General features: G+C 34.9%; 1 protein-coding gene across 2 annotated transcripts in view; it reads left to right on the top strand.

Annotated features, from left to right (window-relative positions):
* The window catches only part of LOC120419379 (netrin receptor unc-5-like), a 434,660-nt gene that overhangs the window by 228,220 nt on the left and 184,495 nt on the right, over positions 1–21,945 (top strand). For both annotated transcript variants that reach the window (XM_052708539.1, XM_052708538.1), the window contains exons 7-8: positions 3,563–3,733; positions 9,823–10,077. In XM_052708539.1, the coding sequence (XP_052564499.1) occupies positions 3,563–3,733; positions 9,823–10,077 (426 nt within the window). The remainder of the gene's footprint in view (positions 1–3,562; positions 3,734–9,822; positions 10,078–21,945) is intronic.

Genomic DNA, 21,945 nt, shown 5'->3' with positions numbered 1-21,945 from the left:
ACATCTGGCGTTTGCTGCCTTTAAGCTCTGGTTGTCCAACCGCGCAGAACTTGCCCCAAGAACCTCGCGTAAATGCTTGTCAGTTAAAATTATCTCGGGAAATTTATCTGTAATTAAAATCCCGGCCTGGCTTCTGCTGCGATTCGTTAGGGGTCGCGCGATGGGAAAGTTAGTGAACCATAAGAACTGCGCGCGATTATTGTTTCGTTCAACTAGGAACCTGTCACACGCGAAGGTGATAGCCCAAGCTTTGAGGTTATAATTGGCCACTTTTTTCTCCCTCTCCACAAGAAGCGCCCCTGAAGGTGTAATAGAAAACGCACCGGGAGGTCTACTCAGGGGTGACTTTTGAAAAGGTTGAAAGGTGTGATGAGGAGCAAATTGCTTTCCAGTTGTTGGTGTGCCGTTTTCGGAATTAATTTGATAGAGTTTGCTCAAGGGATTTTTTGAAGCCAAGTTTTGACTTCCGTCACATCTGAAAGCGCTCAGTCATGACCCTAAATGAGGTGACTAATCCCCCGAAAGTGGCATCAAATCCGGGACTCGTAAGCCATTTTTAATGACACTTGGTCGTTTTTGGTTTGATGGCACGACTGAAAGTGATAACTGAGTGCGTACACCCAAACGAAAGATCTCTGACAGTCGTTGTGATGCAACGATTGTCACCGGTTTAGACTACTTTGTCTTCCCTTTTTAGGGTGTATTTCCAAGATTTGTTTCCCGACACATGTTCCTGACACTCTGGAAGAACCCTCGATACGACGACGAATCCGTGTGTGAATGGGCATAAGCCGAAACGTGGAGAGGGGCCTAAGAAGACGGGCCAGCAGCTTCCTTATCGTTCCTTCACTTCTGGCCAAGCCAGAAGTCGGATCTGTTTGTCTGTCTGGCTGCGTCTGATTCCGCGCCAAGCGAGTTTCATCCCTTTCAATATCACTTGAAGGCTTTTGTAAATTAAAAAAAAAAAGTTTATGAAAGAGGCATACAAAAAGCATTAACGGAGCAGCCTTTCATTTTAATCCACAGGCTCCCCGTTTTTAATCTTTGAAATGCGATGATGGCACTCCCGGCAAGAACCTTGAAAGTTGATGCCTTCGGGCAGGTTTTGGCGTCAGGGATGGAAAAAGAGCTTTTTTAAAACTCTTTAAACCTCCTCAATTTTATTGTAAAATTACCGACGTCCAAACCCTGACTTTCAAAAACAACAACACCAGAAAAAGGTTCCAACTCGGAAGCCTACCACATTCAAAAAAGAGAGGCACCTCCGAACATCTTTAAGGTGAAGCCGGTTCCCCTCAACGATCAACCGCAGCAAAAGGGCGGTGGCGGCCCGTTTGAAGTCTCTCGCGCCCATCTGAATATTATATTGAGCAATCAAAACATTTCAGCCCGATCGGACAGGTGTTTGTCAACATTTACGAGCGGCAAGCGGAATTCCACAGCCAACGTCCCGTGACGAACGTGATCAACGCGCAGTGATTGGACAGGACGGGGCATGGTTCTGAGCTGATGTGGAGAATTGAGTAGAGTTGAGGCACAGATCGCGTTGGATGTGAAGTAAAACGGGAGGGTTTTGTTTGGGTTTGAAGTGCCAGGGTAGTCGATTAAAAATATGAAGTCGTCGTTATTATGCTACCTTATTCCACGTGCATTGCTGGCCAGATTGAGTTAAGAATGCCATTTTGTGCAGTTTTCAATGCCTCACTTTTTGGCCTCACAAATCTACAAAATTTGATTTCAATTTCAGATATTCAACAACAACCGTAAAAACCCCGTGCATTGTTGTCGCTTTTCATATAACAGTAGTTGCGATCTGATCTGATAGCACATCTTGACACAACTTGAAAATTGCTGCAATTGCGACAACTGGTCAAAGAGAATTCAGTCAGAGGACATTTTGTCACACGTACGTGCCCGACTACTTTAAAGATGAGCAATTCCCTCAGATTTTGATCATTCGATTTTTTTTTGTATTTTTTAATCTGGCTGAAACTTTTTTGGTGCCTTCGGTATGCCCAAAGACGCCATTTTGCATCATTAGTTTGTCCATAAAATTTTCCATACAAATTTGGCAGCTGTCCATACAAAAATGATGTCTGAAAATTCAAAAAAATGTTTCTTTTTAAGAAATTTTTAAATCGATTTGGTGTCTTCGGCAAAGTTGTAGGTATGGATAAGGACTACACTGAAAAAAAATGATACACGGTTAAAAAAATTTGATTTTTAATTTAACTTTTTGTCACTAAAACTTGATGTTCAAAAAACTCTTTTTATTTTTTGATATGTTTTAGGGGACATAAAATGCCGACTTTTCAGTAATTTTCAGATTGTGCAAAAAATCTTTGACCGAGTTATGAATTTTTGAATCAACACTGATTTTTTCAAAAAATCAAAATGTTGGTCGCAAAATTTTTTCAACTTCATTTTTCGATGTAAAATTAAATTTGCAATCAAAAAGTACAATAGTTAAATTTTGATAAAGTTCACCGTTTTCAAGTTAAAACCATTTTTAGGCTATTTTTTTGAAAATAGCAGCAGCAGCAGAAAATAGCAGTACGACCCTTAGTTGCTGAGATATTGCCATGCAAAGGTTTAAAAACAGGATCTCACCAAAAAAAACCCAGCATTTTCTACCGTCGATATCTCAGCAACTAATGGTCCGATTTACAATGTTAAAATATATAACATTCCTGAAATTTTTGATCTTTTCGAAACCAATATTTAAAAAAATGTAAATCAAGAGTCTTGATTCAAGACTTACATTTCAAAAGGGTTAAACATTCAATATTACGCCCTTTTAAAATGCTTGTCTTGATTTGAAATTTTTGAAAACCAACTTCGCACAGATATCCTATTCAAAATAATGCAAAACTCACCGGAAATCGTGCTCCGGCCATCCTAAATTATCTCACAAAGTCACCAAGCAACGCAACATTTTCATTTTGTTCACATTTTAAGTTCCACCATGATCCCCGGCAGTAGTCCTAGGTATAGTCTCCGCCAACAACTTTTCGCCTTTAGAGGCTCGACCACAAAAGAGCCCAGCCATAAAATGCGCTCCAAAATTATCAATAACTACGGCTTTATCTATTTATTGTCTGCTGCTGCGGGCGGAGGGGAAGTTTTATGTTAATGCGCCGCCGCCGTCCGTGTACTACATACTAATTTGTGTGGTGCATTCAGGAATTCTGTTCAGGGGTGATGTCTTAAGGTTATCGGAGTTGGTGGGACGTCTGGTTTTGAAGTAGAGGGAGTGGACTTATTTTCGGTTGACTAACATTGGGTCGAAAATAGATCCATTTGGTCCGAAAATAGGTACTTTCCCCTTTCCATGATGCTTGAGCAACGTATAAGGCAAAACGCGAGCATCGAAATAAATTAACGGATTATACACGTTAAGTGTGATCGCGCTAAGAGCCTGATTTATGTAGACTCCGATTGATTTTTGTCATTTTAAGAGTCTGTCTCTACGACACGCGTGGGTCGTCGACCCGCTTCCAGACAAAGTTAACCTCGAAAAGAAACCAACTAACAACATCTTGTACTTCTCACTCTTTTCCAGTGGACGGCGGTTGGGGCTCGTGGGGACCGTGGACCGACTGCAAGTGTCCGGGCCATCCGAAGCAAGGTCAGAAGCGGACACGCGTCTGCAACAACCCCCTGCCGCTCAACAGTGGCGCCCCCTGCGTCGGGCACAACACCGAAACCACGCCGGACTGTTTGCCGTGTACAGGTAAGTGATTTGCTTTGGAGATTGGGTCGTTTCACCGAAAAGGTCGTTTCGCCGAATCACCGCAATTTGTTTTAGATTGTTCTTATCCCAGATACTTATTTTAGAGTTTTCGATGAAACGGCCTTTCGGGAAAATGGCCGATTCGATGAAATGTCCTTTTCGGTGAAACGACCTAAACTTAATTTGAGATTCTCTTGAAATCTCCAAGAAGAACACGAGATCAACTAACAAGGTGAAACAATATTTTCGATGAAAGAACCTTTTCGACGAAATGACCCACACACCCTCCTACCCATAGAACCCTCTTGAAGAGCAAGGTAGACCTCTCGCTCGGTGACAAATGCTCCCAAGAGATAACATCGAAAAGCTTTTTGTTTTCGCAACACTTATGGGTTTAGACAACGAACAACGATGGCAGCGCTTCAAGTTAAGGCAGCGGTTTTGGCACTTTTCCCCACCCTCACGTTACCCTTCCCATGAAGAAGGTAGTAAACAGTCAAGTGTACTGAACCTGGGATGCGAATTTGCCACACCACACCGCACACATACACGTTGGGACCAAAAGACGAGAATTCTCAAGAGGTGGTTACGAACCCATTTCATGGCAGCAGCAGCAGCAGCCAGTATTTATGCAAATTTACCGCATTGTTTGGGCGCCACCCAGGTTCCAGAGGGAATGTGGTTTGAGATGAGGGGGAAACTTACTGTTAGCTGTGTGACGAGGGAAGACACGGGACAAGTAGTTTCGCACTGTTAGGAAAGTGGGTAGAAATGATCCCGTTTGTGGTGATGATGACAGGGTTTTTACAGACGGATAGTCTCGATAAAAATAGAAACAAACAAAACAAAAATACAAAAATACAAAAATACAAAAATACAAAAATACAAAAATACAAAAATACAAAAATACAAAAATACAAAAATACAAAAATACAAAAATACAAAAATACAAAAATACAAAAATACAAAAATACAAAAATACAAAAATACAAAAATACAAAAATACAAAAATACAAAAATACAAAAATACAAAAATACAAAAATACAAAAATACAAAAATACAAAAATACAAAAATACAAAAATACAAAAATACAAAAATACAAAAATACAAAAATACAAAAATACAAAAATACAAAAATACAAAAATACAAAAATACAAAAATACAAAAATACAAAAATACAAAAATACAAAAATACAAAAATACAAAAATACAAAAATACAAAAATACAAAAATACAAAAATACAAAAATACAAAAATACAAAAATACAAAAATACAAAAATACAAAAATACAAAAATACAAAAATACAAAAATACAAAAATACAAAAATACAAAAATACAAAAATACAAAAATACAAAAATACAAAAATACAAAAATACAAAAATACAAAAATACAAAAATACAAAAATACAAAAATACAAAAATACAAAAATACAAAAATACAAAAATACAAAAATACAAAAATACAAAAATACAAAAATACAAAAATACAAAAATACAAAAATACAAAAATACAAAAATACAAACTAGAAACTAGAAACAAGAAACAAGAAACAACAGACATTCAACCTTGACCTGTCAACACTACCAGAATCGCACTTTTACCCACACTTTTCAACGCAACCACCAACGCATTCGCTCTGTTGTGCTAGCTGTGAAACCCCAGCCTCCCGCAAACCAACTCAACAACTATCATCACCTGACACCACCAGCACACGCATGAGAGCAGGAAAACCCACCAACACCTTTCAGTGCAATGTTTACGCTGTCAACTTTCCCTGCTTCTTCTTCTTTCTCATGACCATGAACTCTTTCGCAGGTACAGCCCTCCCACAACGTAATTCTACCTTTTGAGAACGAAACTAGGGATTTTTGCACCACTTAACCTCCTCCCTCCTCCCATCGTCGTACAAATAGTTAATCCTAATGGATTCGAATTAAATGGCTAGGATTAATTTAAAATTCATTGGGGTATCATCGCACTCGTCTAGAGGGTTGTCTGCACTTCTGAACTAAATGTCTCCTTAGTGGTTAAGTTGTGTTGATTTTAAGCGTGCAAATTTTACATAGCGTTGATGTAAACTTTTACGTACTTGTTCTTCAAGTTTATTTACGTTTTAAATGAATTTTCTGCCACAGAAGAATTCAATTTGCTCATTTTGCTCTAGCATCGCGAAACACAAATGACGACAGACAAGAAAAAGTGACGCAACAAAAAAAACATTTTGCATAAAACCCCGTTTTCCACTCTTCCAAGAAAGAAAATTCAATTACCGATGGCGATCGTAAAGCTAGACAATGTATGGATGTACGCATATGCGAGCGAGACTTGAGCGGTGGTCGTTTTCTCAAGTGTGTCGTTGTCTTTGTCGAGAGGAGCTTTCCCAGTTGGGTTTAGATTTTTATGTCGAACACACACACAGACAATCTCCCCGTTGAGGAGACACGAAATGGTTGTAAAATTGTTGAAATTATTACTATTTGAAGCTCGCAAAAAAACGAGTGTAAAAACGGAACATGACTTTGTGCGCGATAAATGTGTGTATGTGTGTGACGCATTAACATGTGACATTAAATGACAGAAATGGGGAAAATTTGAGTGGCGCCGGTCTTTACAATGTGGGTACAATGAAGGATGATGGAAAATTTGAAATTATTTTGGTTTACATTTTTTGCGTTTCAGCATTTGCATTGTTGTTATTTCTGAGCATTTTTTTATTTGAAAATATTTTTCAAACTTCATTCCCCCAAAATCTACTGATTTTTTTTTTAATTTAATGGAATTACAAGTTTAATCAACTGAAAACAATTTGAAATGCATTATCTTGCTTTTATAGTCATATTTAGAGCAATTCCAGCTCAAATCAGGAATTTTTCTGGTACTTTTGTACCCGACCCTCTCCGATTTCAATGAAACTTTTTAGACATGTTATCCCAGGCCTATATAAGCCATTTTTGTGTATATGGAGCCAGTTGCACTCGATAATGACATTTGAGAAGGGCGTAAGGGTTTGAAATATTTTTGTATTTCGTAAATTAAATATTGCTGCATCTCTAAGCCGTTACATCGTATCAAAAAGTGATCAAAGACAAACTTGTAGGAAAATTTACGAGCTTTTTGAAAAAAATACACTGAAAGAAAAATACACGCCAATTCTATGAGATTTTTCAATTTTTCAGTTTAAAGGTAAATTTGATGGTGAAGACTCACGAAAAATGCAGGATGGTATGTCTCTCCTAAAAAATACAAAAATCATTTACTAAAACTGTTTTTTAGAAAAGTGGTCTAAACGTAAAAATTTTCAAAAACCGATAGTGGGAATCGATTCTCAAGACAATTTTACTTGAAAGTCTCCATATTGACCATTGTCCTAAGTCCGCTGAAGATACAGCGGTTTTGAAAATAAAAATGTTGAAAAAATAGTTTTTTTAGTAGTTTTTGGCAATTTCTATATGACAGACTTGATTTTTCAGTCTCGTGAATATTTTTACCGGAAAGCTCGTCAAATTCCCGTGACATCACTATCAAATTTAACTTTTAAACTTAAAAATCGAAAAATCTCATGGAAGTGGCGTGTATTTTTATTTCAGTGTATTTTATTCAGAAAGCACGTCCAATTTCCTACAAGATTGTGATTGACCACTTTTTGATTCGATGCAACGGCTTCGAGATACAGTAATTTTTAAATTGCAAAATACAAAAAAAAAATTAAAAACCCTTATGCCCTTCTCAAATGTCATTATCGAGTGCAACTGGCTACGTATACACAAAAATGTTTCATTGAAATCGGAGAGGGTCGGGTACAAAAGTACCAGAAAAATTCCGGATTTGAGCTGGAATTGCTCTTTAGCATGTTTGCATGGTTTCGTCTCAAAATATTTAGAATTATGCTGAAATTTGAATGTACGGTACCACAAAAAGTTTTTTCGTGAAAAAATTCGTCAATGCAAGAAGACATCAACTTCCTTGGTTGCTGTGCACCCCTTAAAACACTTTTTTATAAAAATGTTCTAAATTTTGTTAATTTTTTAATTTTTTAACTTTGTTAATTTTTTTAATTTTGTTAATTTTGTTAATTTTGTTAATTTTGTTAATTTTGTTAATTTTGTTAATTTTGTTAATTTTGTTAATTTTGTTAATTTTGTTAATTTTGTTAATTTTGTTAATTTTGTTAATTTTGTTAATTTTGTTAATTTTGTTAATTTTGTTAATTTTATTAATTTTGTTAAAATTGTTAATTTTGTTTATTTTGTTAATTTTGTTAATTTTGTTGATTTTGTTTATTTTGTTAATTTTGTTAATTTTGTTAATTTTGTTAATTTTGTTAATTTTGTTAATTTTGTTAATTTTGTTAATTTTGTTAATTTTGTTAATTTTGTTAATTTTGTTAATTTTGTTAATTTTGTTAATTTTGTTAATTTTGTTAATTTTGTTAATTTTGTTAATTTTGTTAATTTTATTAATTTTGTTAAAATTGTTAATTTTGTTAAAATTGTTAATTTTGTTAATTTTGTTAATTTTGTTAATTTTGTTAATTTTGTTAATTTTGTTAATTTTGTTAATTTTGTTAATTTTGTTAATTTTGTTAATTTTGTTAATTTTGTTAATTTTGTTAATTTTGTTAATTTTGTTAATTTTGTTAATTTTGTTAATTTTGTTAATTTTGTTAATTTTGTTAATTTTGTTAATTTTGTTAATTTTGTTAATTTTGTTAATTTTGTTAATTTTGTTAATTTTGTTAATTTTGTTAATTTTGTTTATTTTGTTTATTTTGTTAATTTGGTTAATTTTGTTAATTTGGTTAATTTTGTTAATTTTGTTAATTTTGTTTATTTTGATAATTTTATTAATTTTTTTTAGTTTTGCTAATTTTGTAATTTCAGTGATTTATGTTTCAGTTTTGTGAATGTTATATTTTTAAATTATTTATTTTATCATTAGATTAATTTGCTGTTTTTAGTTTTATAATGTTTTCCTTCATCTTGCTTGAGAATCAATCATCTCTAAGTCGAAATTAATTTAAATACCCTTTTAATTTTCATGACAAATTCAATCTCGCATTCCCATATCTAAGATCTATTTCGCCACCTTTAAACGATTCCAAAAATGCCCTCCGGCCAAAGTCCATTTTAATTAAATTAAACGTCCAACGACATCCCGCAATCGCCCCGCCACAGCCAATATTTAAACAAGCTCGACCTCCAGTTTCGCCCCACCATATATTTACTTTCTGCCAAGATTGCTCCCACACAAACATACACACACACATTTACACCGTTCACAAAATTACGACATCCTGGGCCGGCGCGCCTGTTAATTATGCAAAGTAATACGATCCCCGTACCTTTGGTGGCCGTTTTGGTCTACATTTCTCTCTCTGTGCGGTGTTTCAAGTATTCAGCCTAGAATGCAACGCAAACCTCAGACCTTGCCTGGCTGGGCAGCTGCTGCTGGAATGCCAGGGCTTCCTGTACGGTATCCTCACACCCGTTCATCACCCGGTGTTGGCATCCTGGTAGTTTTGCATAGCTGGTGGTATCGATTCCCGTAGATTTTTTCGCCACTTCAAACTAGTTGATTTCATGGACCTTTGACCACTTTGAGTAGGGTAGGGTTGTTGAGTAACTCGGGAACAACTGACTCCAAACAAACTAACTGGAACTAACTGGAAGGACTCAAAAACAGACTCCGTCAGTTCCTGAATTAAACTGAGGAGAACTTCAGGACTGACTCCGTCAATCCATCCGGAGTGATACTTCGACTTCAAAAATGGTTCAAAATTTTTGGACTCAAATTAGAACCACCCCAGCCCACGTATCTAACCGTGCAACAAACTGTGAAACCCGGTAGCAGCTATTGAACGCCCCGCGAGACAGTAATTTAAAGGGAAACCCTGGAACCCGGAAAATACACGAACTAACCAACCAGCAGCAGCCGTCGGTTGTACCTTGTCTACTCGACCCCTCTCGACAACATATCGTTCCACCAGCATGTTCAACATTTCCACACACACACACACACAGTCACCCAAGCTAATTTGCATAATTCAATTTTTTTTCTCTCTCTCTCCACTTCTCAATTTCAGCCGGCCGCTGGTCGCCGTGGTCCGAGTGGAGCGATTGCGCTTCGGACTGTACCCAGACGCGGCACCGGTCCTGCATCGGCGGGCCCGGCATCCCGTCGGCTTCGTCCTCGACTTCGGCGGTGGCCGCCCTGGTGGCCAATTCGTCATCCAGTGGCGGTGGAATTGGTGCCGCCGAAAAGTACGACATCAACTGCGTTGGCAAGAGCCTACAGTCGGCCAAGTGCACCGGCGGGGCGTGCAGCTACAGTGTTCAAGGTAGGTGGAGGGTCACTTTTTTTGGGGTTTGAAGGTGGGGAGGGGACCTTCCGGTTTAGGGGGGAAGGGGGAAACATTTGGCAATTTAGGGAATTGTCGTGATGGGGGTGCAATTGCGGAAACGGTTCCTATTATTAAAACTTGTTGAAAAATCTTAGTTGAGCATTTTACATTCATTATAATTCAAGAATTATAATTTTATATAAAAAAACGTTACTTAATCCACCTTTAGGTGGTTGGTGCCTTCCTCACATTCATAAAGTCAATACATTCAGTAAAAATAGCAACATTCCCCCTTAACATGATTAACAAATCAACTTTATTACTCATTTCTTTTGATAGGGTTCGCAGACCTTCAATATTTCTGGCTCATCGGCAAGGTCTGATAAAATACCTATCCAACGATAGTTAGCATGGAAGATTCAGACAATATTTCTATCACAATATCTGAAATCCGGTCTCCAAAAAGTGTATAAATAACACTTAAGTGCTAATAACTTTTGATAGGGTTGTATGATTCTCGATGTTTTAGGCTCATTTGAAAGGTCTTTCGATTATCTAACTAACCTGGACATCATTTTCATTCAAATATCTGAGATCCGGCCTCCAAAAAGTGTATAAATAACACTTAAGTGCTTATAACTATTGATAGGGTTGTCAGATCTTCAATGTTTTGGACTCATTGGAACGGTCTTTTTAATACCTATCCACCCTTTTTACAATCTTCCGGACATACGCCAAAATCGTTTTTTTAGCATAACTTTTGAAGTACTTAACTAAACTTGCTGATTTTAAATAGAGACCTATGGGACCCCAAGACGGATCGAATGAGGCTAATACGGTCAAAATCCGTTCATTCAGTCCAGAAATAATCGAGTGACATTTTTTTTGTCCACCCACCTAAACACATCCACACAGACATTTGCTCAGAACATGATTCTGAGTCGATATGTATACGTGAAGTCTACGAGGTCAAATTAATAAGTTCATTTTTCGAGTGATTTTATAGCCTTTCCTCAGTAAGGTGAAGAAGGCAAAAAGGTACACAGTAAAAATTAAGGTAAATTTGGAAGCTGTCATTTATTTAAAGCTTAACTCACAAACTGGGTGCTGAAAAGACAGAAAGCGTAACGTGATTTTCGAAAGCTCCCCACTGCTCCCCACTAATACAAAAGCACTGCAGCTGTAAACGTAAACAAAGTAGAAGGCTATGTTCAAGCTCAAGCGTGACTTATTTTTTGCTGCTGAAGTGAATTGTTTTGAAACATTTTGGATCTGATGATGTTGATGTTTTCGATGAAAAATTAAGTGCATCCCACTTTTTTCTTCGTATACTAAACGATGGGCGGCCAAAAGAGGCCTTTTCTGTTTTCCACGCGATGAAAAATTTTGTCAAAATTGGGTGGAATTTCGTGAATCAGAAGAGCAACCGAATGGAAGTTCGTATCTTTGATGTGCAGTGATAATATCGGAGTAAGATTATCCAATATTATTTGGCAGGTACCATTCATAGTTATTGATAATTCGTCGCTAACATTTCAAAAAGCGTTATAAACATAGGTTTTGCGTGAGACATAGCGATTTTGAAATTTTAGCAACGAATCATGCCAATCTCGATTTCAACTCTCTTCACCCAAAGGAAAAATATATATCAAAATCTGCAACAGTGGATTTGCTGCAGAAAATGTTACATTTTATAACATTTTTTGCAGCAAGCCCGTAGATCATTTTTGCCCGTGTGTAAACATGTCAGCGATCTGCAGTTCTCACCAACACATATAATGCTGGCGCGTTCCCGAGCAACAGAGAGCAGAATGTGTTGGTGCTCTGTCCCTCTTAATTCATCAAACGTCCATGGCGCGGTGGTAGCGTGTCGGATCAGCAACCAAGAGGTTGATGGTTCAATCCTCGTTCTGTTAAGATTTTTTTTTTTTGCAATATAGTCAATCGGCCGTCGGTAATGTCGATAATTGTCGGTAACGGGCCAAAATGTCATACCCCTACATCGCAAAAAATGCATGAGGACAGATTTCATGCAGAATTTGATATACTTTCATGCCGCCATGCATCACAATCATGCGACCGCCGGTTGGGTGTTCTTAAGATGTTTTGACTTCGAATACCTTAATAGCTCGACGCCATCGACTTTTTTTATTCCTGACAAAATAAATTATAGATCGATCACAATACTTGCCACTTCTTGGTATTATTTTGCGAACAGTAAATTGGTTCCGCTTTGACAGTTCTAAATTGAGGCCGCTTTGCGGACAACTATTCTGCACCCAGCTCACAAAAATAAACATGAATTTGAAATCTAAATGCACAATTTCAATGTGAAAAATTACACATTCTTCAATCTGATCTCTTAAATTATTTGTTATTTGATATTTTTTTGAATAGGACTTTGACATTAAAAAAAGCATTTTTACTGATAAATTTCATAACATTTAGGTGATTTTAGGGATGCACCAAAATCTATTTTTTATGTTTCTACCGGAAATCGATTCTTCTCACAGTCGAATTTGCAGGCAATTTGTTTTTAATAATATTTCAGCAATTTTCCGGAGCGTTTGGTATGTCCTCGCATCCCTCCTCCTAAAAGAAATATAGCCTTTTCGAATACACTTTCAAATATTTTGAATGCTTTTCTGAAATTTCCCCAATTAAAAATGGAAACTCGTTTTCCCGTTGCAAAAAGTTGAGGTGTTGTCCTCTAAAATACACAAAATTTTTTTTGTGGAATCAATCTGGCGTTAAATTTTTCAAAATGACTCTCAGCTTCTTGAAAATTATTATTTTTCAAAATAAGCAAACATTAGAAATTTTTTTTAAATTTAAAAAGTTGCAACTTTTTCGAAGAAGTCACCTGAAAATGATGTATTTTTAGATTAAAAAGAAAAAAATGACGTCAAATTTTTGTTACCAAATTTCATAAAAACCAGGGCTGCGGAGTCGGGTCATATTTCAAACGACTCCGACTCCGACTCCGACTCCGGCTTTCTCAGATTAGCCGACTCCGACTCCGACTCCGGCTCCGGCTTTCAACAAATGGTTGGCTCCGACTCCGACTCCGGCCTACCAACTCTAGCCGACTCCGACTCCGACTCCGACTCCAGCTTCCAACAAATGGTTGGCTCCGACTCCGACTCCGACTCCACATATTTTCAAATGTTTCAAAAGATAGTTAGTTAATTATTTTTGAAACATTGATAAATAGGATTATTTAAATACTCGCTAAGCGTCATGTTTTTCTCAAGAAAAATAAGTTCGAATCACAAAACGGAAAAAAAGTTTCTAGGTTACAAGTTTTATACGTTATGGAAACAGAAATCAAAAAAAATCTTCAGTTTTAGAGGCATTTTGAGAAAAACAGTTTTGTAAGTAAATTTAGATTTATTTGCTTAACCTCAAATTTTCAAATAATTTATTCAAAGCTTATAAATTTAAATATATTAAATTGTTATTTTTGAATGAATAATTAAAAAAACCTGGCCTTAATAATCTATTGAATATAAAAATTCAATTTGCTCACTTTCAGGCTGACATTTATAAGAAGCACAGTGACAGGCACCTTGTTTTTTAAATGACAATTTTAAACGAAACCTTTTTTTTATTTTTTTTAAGACGTACATGGACATCACGCCATGGCTGAAGGAGATTATTATTGCAAATCAATGTATCTAAACAATTTCTTCGTGGAAAGGACGCTTGAGAGGTCCTTTTCAAATATCTGTGACATGGAAAATATTTTACCCTGGAAATTTTTAATTTATTTTAATTTTAAAATTCAATATACATTAAAAAGGAGGCGCACGATACTTCGTGAATCTTCACCTAAAACGAAACTTTATGAATGATCTTGCGCCTCCATGAAAATAAATGAAAAAACTTAGAGTATAATTTAAAAACAAATATCCACAAGTTACATATTTTCTAGGTCACAAGTATTTCATTTTTTTAAGGTACATTGATTTGCAATGATAATAACCTTCCGTCATATTGGCGTGGGACATACAGTATGAAAAAATTCTTACCGGTTGATAATATTTTGATTTTGTTTTTTTAATAATATTTGAAAAATAAATTAAAATCCTATATTTTGTTCTATAAATTTTTTAATTAGTTCATTTTTGTATTGAAATCTTGAGATTTGTTCAACGATAACTTTCAACGATATCAAAATAGTTTACCTAAAATCAACATCAACATTCAATGATTATTTCAAAATTAGTTGCAACTTCTTTTGATATTTTTTGTTAGTTTCAATTATTTTAAATGCAACACTTTGATTTTCTTGTACTCAGTTATAAACAAAATGCGCATGTTGAGTTCCAAGTAAGAGATTGTTATTATCGTTGATTATTTGTTACAAAAGTTAAACTGTCAGTGACTTTTTCGATTTGCAAAAACAGTGATTACTATTTTTAATCTTTTTATGTTCCTCGTAATTTTTTTCCTAAAAAATGCTTTAACTTAAAACCTCCAAGACATTCGCTATCGGGGTAAAAGATGACTGTGTGTGAACTTTTTTCAGAAAGAACTGGATGAAATTTGGTCAAATTTGAATTGAAAGGGCATATAAATATAGGCAAAAGGAAGAAGTCAAGAATCAATTAGATATGTGTGACTACATAACCAATATTTTTTTATTATTTTTTAAATTATGATACTACATACTTGGGTAAGAGGTTATCATTTAGTGATTATAGTGAAATAACACAATTAGAGCTTTCCAATCACAATAAAAAGCTTCAAAAACATAATGGCATCTGATAAATCTAAAAAAAAATGAAAAAAATGGCGACGCAGTGCATGCGACGTAAAAAATAATTAAAAATATAAGAAGTTTTGTAAATTATGCTGTTATATAGGAAATACTGAACAATAGAAAAACATATTTTTTGTTGAATTTAAGATAACTCCGACTCCGACTCCAACTCCGGGTTATCAGAAATCTTCGGCTCCGACTCCGACTCCGACTCCAGCTCCTAAAATTTAGCCGACTCCGGCTCCGACTCCGACTCCAGCTGTTCGAGTTTTGACGACTCCGACTCCGACTCCGACTCCAGATCCACAAAAACACCCGACTCCACCGACTCCGGCTCCGACTCCGACTCCGACTCCACAGCCCTGATAAAAACAAATAAATACTTATTTTTCAAAAAAAAGTCTTGACTTCGATATAGATTTTTGCCTTTTCAGAACTTTTCTAATAAGATGACAATTTATGTCCTATGTCCCCTAAAAAATGTTTTAAAAAACAAGAAAATCGAAAATTTTAAAAAGTGTGTTTTTTTGAAAAACCTTTTCAGTTACGCAAAGAAAATATAAAATCAAAAAAAAAAAACGTTCCAATATTATTCGGTGTATCTTAAAATTTGCCGAAGAACTGATAAAAAATCCATTCAAAAATACAATTTCTTGAATAGTCATAATATGATTATATCATTTTTATTTGGACTTCCGGCATTTTTTTTTTTCTTAGTGCATGCGGTATTCAAAAAGTTTCAACGAATATATTCAAAAATTTAAATTAAATAAAAATAAAAAAACATATAATTTGACAAAAGGCTCACAAAATAGTATCTTAATTTTCTAAATTTTGTATCTTCAGAACGGACTTTCTGATCAATTTAGTGTCTTCGGCAAAATTGTTGTTATAAGTAAAGGCAGCTTGGAAATAATAGGTATACTCTTAAAAAAGATGTTTTTCCCTTTTTATTTATGTTTCAGAGTATCGATAAACATGACCTAGAAAAGGCAAAAAACAACAGGAGTGCCGTTAATTTTTTTTTTTTTTCAAATATTGAAAAAATTGAAAACACGGTCGATTAAAAAAATACCTTTTTTTTTAATGTTAACTCAAATTTAGAACCAAAAAACTTTTCTACAAAAAACCTCAAGTTATATTTTTGCAAATAACATGCATTGTTTTAATTTTGCTTTTAGTGCATATAGTTGCTCACGCACGATTTTTTTTTTTTCAAAAAAATCAGATAATTTTCTCGAAATTTGTTCAAGAAATTTTAAAGATTGGAATTCTCGTTGCCACGAAAAGAAATTTTGAAAGTTCTATTTTTTATAAGTTTGGTAAATAAAGACATCTATTAAGACATCAATTTAAAATAAATATGAAACTTCGAAACACGGTCGAATAACAAAATTTACTTAATTTTTAGTATTAATAATTCAGCGTTTCCTTTATAAATCCACCTGAAATTAGATTTATTCAAAAAAATTTGGTTTTGTTTTTTTTTTTAATAATTTATATTGATTTTGAATTTTAAACTGAATTCAGAAAAATTTCTATTTTTTTTTTCAATAAAAACATAGAAGGTTGGTTGCTGACATGAAGTATTAAAATAAAGAAGGAAAACAAAGGTTTTGTTTTGAAAATCCTAAATTGCACTGAATTTTCGTTGCCAAAAATTTAAATTTTGGTCTGATGCTTTTCAAAACAAAAATATTAAAATTTTAAGTCATTTTCAAATGTTAGTCTTCAAAATAAAAAATAAATGGATAAAATGACAAACTTTTGTTAGAATAATTCTGTTTTTTTTTTTCTCAAATGTATACAAAAAATATTTAAAGAAAAGAAATTAGAAATGTTTAAAAAAAATAAACAGATTGTTAAGTTTTCCATTCTTGTATGTATTTGCATTTCTGTATTTTTGAAATTTGAATGGAAAACATCAAAAAATTATCTTTTTTATTTGATTTCCAATTTATACTTATCGATTCAGAATTAAATGTCTGAGCAAATGTCTCTGCGTGTGTGAGGAAGTTGATCAAAAATATTCACATGGTTTTCTCGGCTTTGGCTGAACTAATTTTGTTTGGATTCGGTCTACTAGGTCCAGTTTCGGGGTCTACAGTGGTGTTTGTAATATTTGTGGTCAAAGTACAGCCAAATACCTGTTGAATGCAACCCAGAGCATCCTGATTGGTTGAAAATTGGCGGAGATACAGGTCGTCAAAGTTGGGGTCTCAAAAAGGTCTTTTTTCGGTTGTAGCCGATTCCCGGTGGCCACATTGACCAAATCCGAGATTCCAGGTCGGTTCCGGTTTTTAGCTTTCATTTGTGACCAAAAGAACCGGAATCGGTCAAAAACTGGATTTTTGAGGATTTTTTGAGTTTTGGGTTTAAAAGGACCCCAATACCTTATGTGTGATTTTTTTTAATACCAAGGGAAGGTTAAGTAAGTCAAAATCATCATTCACCCTCAGCCCTGAACATTCCTTCGCATCGCATAAATCCTGCTGAAGGTTCGTTACCCTAATCGTGATTTACAAACGACAGTCATCCTCTCGTGAATTCCTCATTTTGCAAAGAAGCACACTTGACCCCTTTTCTTTTCACCCAGCTCGCATTCCATTACGTAACGACGGTGGTGGTACATAATCTCATTAAAATGTCCTACAAAAAGTGGGGATTCCCCACTTGGTCCTTCCTGGGGGGATCGCTTCTTCTTTTCGCGTGAAATTCAATATTTTTTACGCTCGCTTTTAGATTTTTCGCAATTTGACCCTAATTGGTAAAGATATCACTTTTAATTACAGAATTTGCAAATGTTTCCGTGACCCTTCTCCACTTTAGCGAGATTCGGTCGTTTCAATTAAGCAGATTACCCGCGCGCGATGATGATGTTTGTTCAACCTTCCCAAGAGGACTCAAAACGGGGATTTGGGTGGGTGGAACCAAAAATATCGATAACAGCTGCAGCAAAAAGGCTTATGATGCCTAGTTAAACATAAACAGATAGACAAACGAGACAGGACACAGGACCGAGCAAATGTGCAACACCAAAGAGAGGGCATGGGTATTTGGGATGCTAACGATGAATCGGCTCAGCTGAAGCATACATTTATTTATGATAATGATTGTTTGTTAAACATATCTAGGGATGAAGATGCAGGCGAGGGATTTCCCGGGAGCATGACAGAGGGACAGATAGCATGAAGGACAAAAGAGCAAATTCTCTGTTTACAGATTGTTATGCATCATTTAGACTTTTGCTATGATGGTTCATGACAGGGTATTAGTGGAAAATACCAACTTCAACATTTGGACACTCTTGTTTAAGAACTATTTCAACATCTCAAAAAATTCAGAAAATTCACAAGTTTAAGTTCTGCTCGACCTCCTCCAGAACCACCCCAGCAATTCATGTTTCAGCCCACAAACTCTGTCGGTGATAAACCTTCCACGCGTTCATTAGGAAGACAATCTTTTGCGAGGCTACTGGCTCGATGTCCTTCCACGCCCCAAAAAAGCCAACATCCCGCTCGTACATAAATCTTCCGGCACCAGGGGCAATCACTTACGCAAACCGGCCGGCTTCTGTGTGAGTCCACAGCAGAAAAAAAACGCTGCTGAAACCGTCCAGCCCACCATTAAGGCCGGGGCCATATCTGTTATCAAAATATTTCCATTAAGGATTTTCAGCCGGGATTTTGCACAAATATTATGACCAAATTTATCATTTTCGGCCCACAAAAGTTGGTGTTTTTCGTCCTACTCTCCCCTCGAATCGCGTGTGAATGTTTTTGTCAACACATGCAATCATCGACTGCAATTAGGGTGAAATGCATTAATGGATTTTCGGACCCGGCTTCCGCTGATGAGTGGATGATGGTGGTGCAATTTTTGTCGAAACTTTTTTTTTTCGACGAAGTTTCTTACACACTCAAAATGCACTGCCCTCATGAATTGAGCCGCCGTCGGAAAACTCGTCCAAAATCACATGAAAAGTGTGATGAACACCACCGCCGCCATCATCCAACGGAGAGAAAGCATAGCTCAGCATAACAATGCATTTCCACTCGATAGAGGGAGGAAAAAGTGTTTACTCAAAAAATTATGCAAATGAGTGATAAACGTTGCCATAAATCAGACGGACGTTTCAGTTCCACGGCCATGATGTGCTGGTGAACGTCCTCGACGTCGACATCCTCTGGAAGTGCTTTCCGGACGACGGCGGCGTCGTCCTTTTTGTCCTGGGATGTCATCATCATGTGTGAGGGGGTGGAAGTTCGTTAGTTGAAGAGGGCGGGTGGTGGCTCGATGTCACAGCGCTGGCAGTTTGAATTGGGTTGGTTGACGTTTTCATGGGGTTGATACAGCGATGGAATTGTCTTAAAATGTTCAATTTTTACTGGTGAACCCTCTGACGTGAGACAATCGCTTCCGGACTCTCGAAATAGCATCAATTATCAAATGATATTTTATCGATTTCTCTGTTATTCATTTTTTTGTTGACAGCACAATCTGGTAATATGAGAAAAGCCAGAGTTATATAAAAACTCACAAAATCTTAAAAATAAAATAAAGAGAAACGTTAACAATTTTACAGGACTCCGTATCGGTGCAAGTTCCTCTCTAAAGTTCAATTTGTTTAATTTTAGTTCATAGACCAATCAATTTTAAATTTCGTGTTTTTTATAACCTAATAGAGTTTTCAAGTTCCTTTAATTGGATATTCTAACAATGGATTTGGCAGAGATGGAAAAATTACAAAAAAAAACCTTCCGAAGTGCTTAAAAAAATTAGTTACAGAAAAGCTTAAAAAACTAAATCATTTTTGTTTTTTTTTGTCGTCAACGTTTTTTGACGTTCGTTGTAGATGAACTTCACCATCAGCTCACTAAGAGTCTGGAATTAATCTTCCTTGCTCCGGTAGGCACGAAAGCGCGTAAATATATTCCAGCAAGAGAGTTCTCTAAAATTCAATAACTGATTTTTTAGCTTACCTTTTATCTCCTACACAAATTTCGAATTTCGCTCTATGCACTCAAAAGTCATTATTATGCAAAAAAAACTAGCTTAAACCACCATCGTAAAAGGTGGCTCCATCTGTAAAAACAAGTCTGGACTAAATTATCTAAGTGAATTTTACTTGACTATAAAATTCACTTTACCCTCTGTTACGCAATCCTAGCTCTAAATGGGTTTCGATCTGTGAATTCATAAAAAAAAAAAACAATTTTATAGTTTTATCAAAGCTTGAGTTAAATAATTTTATTATTTCTTGTGACTTTGCCAATGTTCTGGGAAAATAAATTTTCCAGGGTCAACTTTGGTTTTCTTTTTTTTCTTCAAATTATATATTCAAATATTCTCTAAAAAATCAAAGACCGGTTATGGGAGTTACAGAATAGGCCTACAACTAGCATTTAAAACACAACTGAACAAAAAAAATGCTTATAAACAAACTTTAAACGAATTAAGAAAAACATTAAACAAGAGAAGTGAAGTTTGCTGTAGAACAAAAGTTGCTAAAATGATCTTCTCAACACAATAGAATTAAAAAAGTCTTGAAAAAATCGGGCAGTAGAAGGTTGACTGCAATCTTCGAATTTGAGATTTCCATGCTAAAATGAAGAAGTCTTATTCTCATTGTAAACGGCAAACAAGTTTGCAAATCGCTTTTTTTTTTTATTTATGATTTCAGAAATCAGCCTTTATTCGGAATATATTTTTTTAGAATTTTTAGAATTAAATCCAAACAAATTTGACAGTTGAACCTGTATCTTTGTAAATGAATTTCTGATGAATTTGTCTTCGGCAAAGTACACTCTGAAAAATTTACCCTCTTTTTTATTTCACTTTACAAAAAAAAATCGTTTTCGAAAACACAATTTATGAATATTTCAATTTTTGATATGTGTTAGAGTATTAATTTGGACAACTTTTGAGATATGACCTAGGAAGGGAAAAAAATATTTGGCAGCGCTTCCAATTTTTTGAAAAAAAATTATAATTTTCAGAAAACTTTGAAATGGTTGAAATTTTTTTAACTTTATCTTTAGAAGCTTCTAGAATATTTAAATTTTATTTTTGTATGGATAGCTGTCAGATTTGTAAACTTTGTAAAAAAAACTTGTACGGACGAATAATACGAATCGAGGACGTTCAATTGCATTTTTAGTCGTAGAGAAAGCCCTTACCAAGTTTGAGGAAATTAAAAAAAATACTAAAAATAATCGTTGACCAAAAATCTCAAGAATTTCTCAAAAATCTGCTATTAATTGAAAGAGCTAGAAAAAAATACAAAAAAATAAGCCGATTTTTTGGTTATTCTGGTGATAAAAAATCAAATTTAAAAAGAAATATTTTTTAGAGTGTATCATTTTTTAAAATCTTTACTTAACAGCTACTAGACAGCGTGAAATTTGAAGATTTCCGTGGAATCCGGTAATTTTTTTTTTTCAATTTTCTTAAATCAACTCTATGGAATAAAAATATAAATATTTCATCTATAAAGACTTTTTATGTAAATTTTATTAGTTTTCAATGGAAAAGCAGGATATGTATAATTTGAAGAATTGTTAGCAAAACACACATTTACATAATTTTTTTCCAACATTTACTTAGAAGTGAATGCTGTAAAAACTTAAATAATGTTGACAAAATAAATTATAGTAAAAAACATATTTACGGAATCATCAAGTTATCACAAGGATGATATCATTTGATTGCAGTAATTCTCAAGGTATTTTTTTTACAAATTATTCGTTTCAAATATATATTGAGTCCAGCAATAAACCACTTGAAAACTTTTTCTTTTTTGAAATTAGGAAAAGTTTTTTATTGTGTCACTTTAAATTTAGTGAAGATTGTTTTTTGTTTCTTGGAACAAAATTTTGTAAAGAAGCATAAAAAAAGTTTCTGTTTTTTAAACATAAGATTTTCATAGTTATTTTTACATTTGTTTAGCTTCCGCGAAATTTCCGTGAAATTTGGTGTTTTGATATATTGGTCCCCGTGAAATTTGCAATTTTTGAGCGTGTATTCTCAATATACAGCTGAAATTTTGAAAAATAGTCTTTATTGAGTTACCTAGACAGAAAAAGCTGAGGTGAAAATTT

The sequence above is a fragment of the Culex pipiens genome, chromosome 2 (genome assembly GCF_016801865.2).
Source record: "Culex pipiens pallens isolate TS chromosome 2, TS_CPP_V2, whole genome shotgun sequence".
Lineage (NCBI taxonomy): Eukaryota > Metazoa > Arthropoda > Insecta > Diptera > Culicidae > Culex > Culex pipiens.
The sequence above is the reverse complement of the archived record's forward strand: the minus strand, read 5'-3'. Positions and strand labels throughout refer to the sequence as shown.